The sequence below is a fragment of the Rhyacophila brunnea genome, unplaced genomic scaffold (assembly GCF_057557595.1).
Source record: "Rhyacophila brunnea isolate RB1 unplaced genomic scaffold, BYU_Rbru_1.0 scaffold_13, whole genome shotgun sequence".
Lineage (NCBI taxonomy): Eukaryota > Metazoa > Arthropoda > Insecta > Trichoptera > Rhyacophilidae > Rhyacophila > Rhyacophila brunnea.
Window position 1 is genome coordinate 24,554,150 of NW_028232785.1, and position 9,429 is coordinate 24,563,578.

At 35.5% G+C, this 9,429-nt stretch overlaps 1 protein-coding gene across 1 annotated transcript; it reads right to left on the reverse strand.

The window, feature by feature from the left end:
- Positions 1-687, reverse strand: LOC147077017 (uncharacterized). Its single transcript, XM_085940967.1, has one exon. It carries the CDS (start codon positions 685-687, stop codon positions 1-3), a length of 687 nt encoding a protein of 228 aa, XP_085797093.1.
- Between the last annotated feature and the right edge of the window lie 8,742 nt (positions 688-9,429).

Sequence of the window (9,429 nt, forward strand, 5' to 3'; positions counted from 1 at the left end):
TCAGCCATCTTCTCCCGGGGCTTTCCCACTCTTCATGCACATTATAGCATATTCCACCTCTATGGTAGTAACCTCGGGAAGAGGATCTCCATATTCTCCGTTCACCGGAAGATCTGAGTTGATGTCGGTGTCATCTTTGTATAGAGCGCTGTAAAACTCTACAACAGTGTCCAGTAGATGATCCCAGTAACGCACGATACTTCCATCTTGCGCTTTTAGTGTCGTGATCTGCCGTCTCCCTATTGACAGATGCTGCTTGTTCTTATGTAAGCTCCTTCCTGACGCAACAATTGTTTCTACAAGGTTCATATTGAACTTACGAAGATCTTCTCGTATGTTTTTACGTAGAGTTTTGCACAGCGTGGAGTATTCGAGATCATTTGCAACTTGTTGCTTGCTTTTCGTACTCCTACGCAGCTTCATAAAATCCAACGTTTCCTTTGAAAGTTTGCTTACTCGTTCAACCACAGCAGCAACTGTCTCTTCGGAAGATTCTATAATGATTTTTGTTACTGCCTCGGCGTTTTGTAGGGAGGTGGGGTCATTTTCAGCTTGGAAAGCCGCTAGCCTGTTCTCCAGCTCTTGTTGGAATTCGACTCTGCTTCTCAAGCCTCTGCGGACTCTGGGCTTCTGCATGTGTTTGGATCTCTCACGTTTGATGTTAAATCGTACTTTACACCTTACCATTCGGTGGTCGCTGCCAGTATTAAATTTGTTGATGACTAGAAAAATATCCTTCTTGTCGGTGAGGATGTAGTCGATTTAGCTGGTTCGTGTTGCTGGGCTTCGCCATGTCTATTTTCGAGAAAGCTTCTTTTTGAAAAATGAGTTCATTATGTAGAGATTGTGGTTTTCCGCAAACTCCACTAACATGTCTCCTCGGCCATCCCTGGTGCCATGTCCGAAGTGCCCGACCGCTACACCATCCTGGTGTTGAGATCCGATTCGTGCATTAAAGTCTCCCATGATGATAGTGAAGTGACATTTCCGTTTATTTTTCAACGTACTGATTTCTTCATATAGCTCCTCCACTTTTTCATCAGGTGAGTTTTGAGTGGGCGCATAAACTTGCAAAAGTAGAATCTGGTATCTTTTGCTGAGCTGAAGTGTTAAACTTGCTACTCTATCTGAGGAGAAATCAAATTCAACTATGCGATCTTTCCAGAGTCTGTGGATTAAAAATCCTACACCGCTTGTGCGTCCGGTCTTAGTCCCATTATTACAGAGTACGTGTCCGCTGTGGAGATTGACGATATCGTCTCCTTGTCGTCTTACCTCGAATTATATTATTCAAATCAGTCAATTACGAGGGTGGGTCAATAATTCCTTAGAAAAAAGCATTAAAACGGTTTTTATTTTTGTATTTTTTTTTATTTCTCAACATAATCTCCTTGGAGCTCAATACACTTGGTTAGACGTTTCTCAATTTTTTTTAAACCGTCAGAAAAATAAGTTTTCGGAAGGTCCTCAAAATAAGCATTTGTCCGATCGATGACTTCTTCATTTGAAAAAAAACGTTGTCCACTTAGCCATTTTTTTAAGTTTGGGAAAAGGAAAAAGTCACTGGGGGCTAAATCTGGCGAATACGGTGGGTGGTCGACCAATTCGAACTTCAATTCTTCAATTTTAGCCATTGATCGGAAACATGTGTGAACACGGGCATTGTCCTGATGAAAGAGGATTTTTTTCCTGTTTAAATGAGGCCGTTTTTCTTCAATTTCGTTTTTTAGCTGGTCCAATAAAGATGCATAATAATCCCCTGTTATTGTTTTTCCTTTTTCCAAATAGTCAACGAAAATAATTCCTCGTGCATCCCAAAATACAGTAGCCATAACCTTACCAGCTGATTTTACGGTTTTCGCCTTCTTTGGACATGGTTCGCCTTTCGCAATCCACTGCTTTGACTGTTCTTTCGTCTCGGGAGTATAGTGGTGTATCCATGTTTCATCTACAGTCACAAAGCGACGAAAAAATTCATCCGGATTGCGTTGCATGAGCGACAACAGGGCTTTAGAGGCCACCACCCTATTGCGTTTATTGTCGACTGTGAGCAAACGCGGCACTCATCTTGCAGAAACTTTTTTCATGCCCAATTTGTCATGTAAAATAGAAATGACGCTACCTTTTGAGATCCCTGTAACCTCAATTATCTCACTAAACTTTAATCTTCGGTCACTTAACACCATATCGTGGATTTTATTGATCATTTCTGGTGTAGTCACCTCTACAGGACGTCCTGAGCGTGGTTCATCCTTTGTTGATGTACGACCACGTTTAAATTCATTTAACCAGTTATAAATAGTTGCAAGTGAAGGAGCAGATATGCCGTGAACTAAATCCAACTCATTTTTTATTTCCTTTGCTGTTAACCCTTTTATATTAAAATGTTTAATAACAGCTCTAAACTCAATTTTCTCCATTTTTGTAAACAAGCAAATTTTTTTTTAAATGTACGAAAATAAAAAACAACAACCCGACCAATCTGATTGAAACTTCGCAGCATACTGAATCGGTAGTGCCGCTGCATGAAAACAAACCGCTTACAGTACTAGTCGCGCCACCTGTCGGCTTTTCTAAGGACTTATTGACCCACCCTCGTACTTTACCCAATATGGAGTTTTCCATTCGGAACTTTAAAAATGTACTACATAGTTATATGACTTGTAGGTATCAAAAATTTTACCACAATTGTATCATTGGCTGTTTTATGCATTTGCTTACGGATGTTACATATAGGTTTATTGTTTTGACCCACTTGTGGTAACATGATTTATTTACCGTTTCGCCAGGCGCGTTACGATACACCATGGCGAATTTGTAACGTTACGCCATCGAAACATTGCACAGGGACTGTGGGCGCGGATACTTCTTGGATGGACCGCTTTTTTCTTTGGAATGCGGACAAGCAGCATTCAGAGAATCAGTAGGCAACGCATGTTGCATGCTTTTAATTTAAGCCGTCAGGGCTTAATATGTAATACCTAGTTAGGTACTTTTATAATTTCTCAACGTCATTATACTGTCGCTTTGTTATTTAATATTGTCTGAAAATTCTGAAAAGCAAAATTGACGAAAAAAATAAATTGAATATAATAACTCATAATTCGGGGGTCTAGGATCATAAGGGCGAAACTACAAAAACACTGTACTGAGATAAATGGGAAAATAGGGTAAAATAGTTTTTATTGTTAAGCCCATATTCCATTGGCAGATTGCGTCTGGCCCGATCGTCTGCCACGACTGTCAAACTCTATTCTCTATGGTTTTCAAGGATCGTGAGCGATCGGGTCGAAAGTGGAAAATTTTCTATTATCCGTCGTGCGATCCTTTCATTATCAAGCGAAGATTGCCGAAAGCGTACGAAAATAGCCGAATATGCGCCTGAGTCATGCAAACGGTCGTTCATTTCATTCTACTGGTCGATTTCAACTGAACAACTATAAGATGGCGAAAACTTAAAAAATATATATGGAGTATCACCGAGGACACAGTCCTCGTCGAATAAATACACGCCAAAGATATAGTGTGGAACGTAAAAAAAATCCGCCATATTCAATGGCGATCACGCTGTTCTTCAGTTAGCCAACTTTTGACCCAGTGTTTTCGTTTACGGCGAGTCCTGACCGCCTGAGCCAGTTGAAATATAGCCATACTTGCTAGAATAAATTAGTCTTTGGATTATTCGATTTCGATATTCGAATTACTCAATTGGTTTGGAGATTCAAGCTCGCCCAGTTATTCATGATGTAAATTAACAATAAGTATACAAACTTTCTATAAATGTCAAACGGCCGCATAAATTTTAACAGATCTGATGCTCGCTGGGTTTGACAGCTGACAGCTCAGTTTTGTTGACGTAAAATTGCGCGGGAATGCGTTCAGTGTAGCCACCAATCTAAGAAATATCTAGTTTTCACTCAACCTATATTTTTAATAATAGCAACACTAGTATTATTTTAACCAATCAAATCAAGGACCAACGAGATTGAATCGTTGCGTGTAATTGCAAATAGCTAGCGACAACGGTTGGCGTCGATCGTTGGATCGGGTTGGGTCTGTGCGTCTGCCAATGGAATATGGCCTTTAAAAAAAACAATTTCAAAAAAAAAAAAAATTAAAGCTATTGTAACATATTCATAAAAGTAATGTAGAGCATCAATATCGTCATTTTAGACATTAGTTAGATGGGGAAAAAATAAAATATAATTAATGGGAGACATTCGCCTTTTTGTCTCTCAAAATATTTTCAAATAAGGTTACTGGTAAATATTTGTTCATAATACAATATAGATAATACAAAACATAGGCGAAATATCTTTCATCAAATTCTATTCCTAAATCTAACTATATACATAATTTTGTTATGCATCTTCTTCATCCATGTTTTCCTAATTATTTTCAAGATTTGACAACTTTAAAGAATTGTAAAAATAATGATATTGTTCCTGAATAATGCCCATTGATATCTTTTTCGCAGTGAGGGAATGTGCTGCGTTATATTTAGGCTGGAGTCAAAAAGATGAATGGTTAATTATTCTGGTTTCTCTTCGTATGACTTGGAGCATTTTGAATGGCTCGTCAAATCCATATTTTCTCCATCCGTATCAATCCGTATGAATCGTATAACACTTTCTCCATCCGCTTCAATCTTCTTATTTTTATTCTTTTTTATTTTATTCTATATTTCTTATATGCATTTTTGTAATTCAGAAAATCTGGTTGATCCATCTCAGTTAGATTGTATTTTTTGTGTGCCATCTGAGCAGCAGAGTACCATGCGGATGGATGATATTTATATCCAAATGCTTTAGTTTTCGATTCTCCCATGAACGGAATCTCATTTCATTTGCGAGTGCCTGGATTCAAAGAGCATTTGATTAACTATCGGAATTTTTGGGAACGACTATGTTTTATAATGAACATCTTGTGGCACCATCCGGTCTTTGTTTTTCAATATCGCCTGAAGACCAATATGAATTCAACATTGTCTGCCGTACTGTTTCAGTAAAATTCTCATTGCACTTTCTGGGACATTTAGAACAGTCTTTGGGCTTTAAATAACTTCCTTCAATTTGCTTACCTGTAACTGAAACATATGTCATTCCGTTTTGTCTATTAGTTATATGTTTATTTCTTTTGCATTCGTACGGCTTAGCAATACGTGTTCGTTTACTATTTAACTCATCAAAAACACAATCTTATTTCTGAATTGAACATTATCGGACATCACCGACATCATTTCTTATTGTAATTTCTTCTGGGCATCCATTACATTTTTCAAAAAACCGGTTGAGCTATTCAAACACGTAGTAATTCCTGAGATGCTGTAAATGAGTTTGTTCTACAGGAAATCGATGAATTAACTCACTTTTATCTGTTTTCATAATATAATATTATGAAGTATATACCATGGTTAAATTCAGCATATAATGGTGGTTCATGCGTAGGTTCTAATATATTTTCTACTGACAATAATAATTGTTCCGAATGTCCTGGTAATGTCTCAAATACAATCTCTTCGAAAAATCCTGTTTCACTATTTAACCACGAAGTAAATTCTGGGATGATGTGCACGTCTAAGAAAAGAAATAGTATTTTTAATACAAAAGACAGATATTTTGAGTCCGGTTTTCTAAAAAAAATATAATTATTAATTACATAATACATAATAGAGTTCAATTCTGTCTTTTATGATGAGTGAATATTCTGCATTATTTTCCATTAGTCATTTTGCTGGGCATCCTGGTAACGTATCAGGGAGAAACTCTCGAAAATATTATCTTGAGCTCTGCAACCACGAAGTAACTCATAAGATGATAATATGCATGTCTGACAAAAAAAAATCGTATTTTTAATACAATCAGCTAGTAGATAAAGCCATATCTGAACAAATAAACAATTCATTATAATATTTCATCAAGGTTAACTGTTTATGAGAGTTATTCTCCTTGAAATTATAATCATTAGTCGGTGTATTATCTGGTACATGATTTGAGTTCAAAACATTCAGTTATTCGTCTTCCAATTCTGTATTTAGATCTGAGAAAACATGATTTATAATGATGCTGTAAGTATATAAATATTTAATCAGATTACATTTAAAAACAATTTGACCGGTTAGGAGTCGAAATAACATAACTTATATATACATAAGTAATTACTTACTTCGCATGCTTGTACGTTGGTTCTGTTTAAAGATATCCACAATCATTACCTCTCCAAAACATTGTTGATATGCAAATATGAACCGATAACAAGTGTTTACTTAAGTCAAATTGACAACTTACGCCAAACTAAAAATTACGAAACTTCCATAAACTAAACTTTATGTCAGTGACGTAAAGGCGAAACGCCGCTTACGTCGAAGTGTCTTTGATTAATCGGCATTAATGTCAGAGTCACACAGGTGTAAGAGGACATTCACCCATATGACATTAAAATTCCATGTGGATTTGTAGATACGCCAAGTAATATCTGGCAAACCGCTATACATACGAGTTTCATCTTTGTACATATGATAGAACTGCGTTCTAGCAAGACAATGCAATATTTAACTCAAAACAGCCATTTTTGTAGTTTCGCCCTTATGATCCTAGAACCCCGAATTGATAATAATAATATCAATTACTATGGTTATTCTAGGTTTCTACCAAGGGATTTGTCACGAGGCATCACGATACAGATGGGAGTCAGCAATCCTCAGATGATCAATTCCAGGAAAGATCGATACAGTATTCAGAAGTGACAAGAGATGTGAACAACATTAGACAAGAAATCTTCGACTTATTCTAAGAAGTGTAATCCATTTCTCACGTAATTTTATTTGCTGCATTTGTAACGAAGTTTTTGCATGCGGTAGTGCTCTTGAAACTCACAAAATGGTTCACATGGACGTCATTTCTGATCGAAACCAAAGCAATGTATTTTCGCAAAAAAGTAATGTCAAAGCACATAAAAAGACACATACTGCTGAAAAACCTTATAAATGCTATATATGTTCATATGGTTGCTCGAACTTTGGTGATCTTAAGATACATAAAATGACACATACTGGTGAAAAACCTTATAAATGCAATGTGTGTTCATATAGATGCTCGACATCTAGTCATCTTAAAACACATAAAATGAAACATACTGGTGAAAAACCTTATAAATGCAATGTATGTCCATATAGATGCACGATATCTAGTAGTCTTAAAAATCATATAATGACACATACTGGTGAAAAACCTTATAAATGTAATGTATGTTCATATAGATGCTCGACATATAGTCATCTTAAACATAAAATGATACATACTGGTGAAAAACCTTATATATGCAGTGTCTGTTCATATAGATGCTCGCACCTAGGTGATCTTAAAAGACATGAAATGACACATACTGGTGAAAAACCTTATAAATGCATTCAATGTTCATATCGATGCTCGCAACATCGAGATCTTAAAAGACATAAAATGACACATACTGGTGAAAAACCTTATGAATGCAATGTTTGTTTATATAGATGCTCACGAGCTAGTACTCTTAAACAACATAAAATGACACATACTGGTGAAAAACCTTACAAATGCAATGTATGTTCATATATATGCTTACAAGCTTGTAATCTTATACAGCATAATAAGAGACATACTGGTGAAAAACCTTATAAATGCAATGTGTGTTCATATAGATGCTCGACATCTGGTGATCTTAAAACACATAAAATGAAACATACTGGTGAAAAACCTTTTAAATGCAATGTATGTCCATATAGATGCACGATATCTAGTAGTCTTAAAAATCATATAATGACACATACAGGTGAAAAACCTTTCGAATGCAATGTATGTATATATAAATGCTCGACAGCTAGTAGTCTTAAAAATCATATAATGACACATACAGGTGAAAAACCTTTTAAATGCAATGTATGTATATATAAATGCTCGACAGCTAGTAGTCTTAAAACCCATAAAATGATACACACTGGTGAAAAACCTTACAAATGCAATGAATGTTCATATAGATGCTCGTCAGGTAGTAATCTTAAAAACCATAAACAGTGTCTGTTCATATAGATGCTCGCACCTAGGTGATCTTAAAAGACATGAAATGACACATACTGGTGAAAAACCTTATAAATGCATTCAATGTTCATATCGATGCTCGCAACATCGAGATCTTAAAAGACATAAAATGACACATACTGGTGAAAAACCTTATGAATGCAATGTTTGTTTATATAGATGCTCACGAGCTAGTACTCTTAAACAACATAAAATGACACATACTGGTGAAAAACCTTACAAATGCAATGTATGTTCATATATATGCTTACAAGCTTGTAATCTTATACAGCATAATAAGAGACATACTGGTGAAAAACCTTATAAATGCAATGTGTGTTCATATAGATGCTCGACATCTGGTGATCTTAAAACACATAAAATGAAACATACTGGTGAAAAACCTTTTAAATGCAATGTATGTCCATATAGATGCACGATATCTAGTAGTCTTAAAAATCATATAATGACACATACAGGTGAAAAACCTTTCGAATGCAATGTATGTATATATAAATGCTCGACAGCTAGTAGTCTTAAAAATCATATAATGACACATACAGGTGAAAAACCTTTTAAATGCAATGTATGTATATATAAATGCTCGACAGCTAGTAGTCTTAAAACCCATAAAATGATACACACTGGTGAAAAACCTTACAAATGCAATGAATGTTCATATAGATGCTCGTCAGGTAGTAATCTTAAAAACCATAAACTGACACATACTGGTGAAAAACCTTATAAATGCAATGTATGTTCTTTTCGATGCTCGACATCTAGTAGTCTAAAAAAACATAAAATGATACATACTGGTGAAAAACCTTTTAAATGCAGTGTATGTTCATATAGATCCTCGAACCTTGGTGATCTTAAGAGACATAAAATGACACATACTGGTGAAAAACCTTACAAATGCAATATATGTATATTTAGAAGCTCGACATCCAATAGACTTAAAAAACATAAAATGATACATACCGGTGAAAAACCATATGAATGCAATATGTGTTCATATAGATGCTCGAGACTTGGTGATCTTAAAAAACATAAAATGACACATACTGGTGTAAAACCATATGAATGCAATATGTGTTCATATAGATGCTCACAACTTGGTAATCTTAAGACACATAAAATGACACATACTGGTGAAAAACCTTATCAATGCAATGTTTGTTCATATGGATGCTCGCGACTCCGTTATCTTAAAGCACATAAAATTAAACATACTGGAGAAAATCCTTAAAAATGCAGTGATTGTGCATATAGATGCTCGTCATTTTAGTGATCTTAAAAAATATGAAATAAGACATACTGGTATGAATCTTTATAAATGCAATGTACGCTCCCATGGATGCTCGCTATTTTAAAGCAC

Excerpts from the sequence above, each read along its gene's own strand:
- LOC147077017 (XM_085940967.1), bottom strand. The coding sequence starts at position 687 with ATGGTAAGGTGTAAAGTACGATTTAACATCAAACGTGAGAGATCCAAA.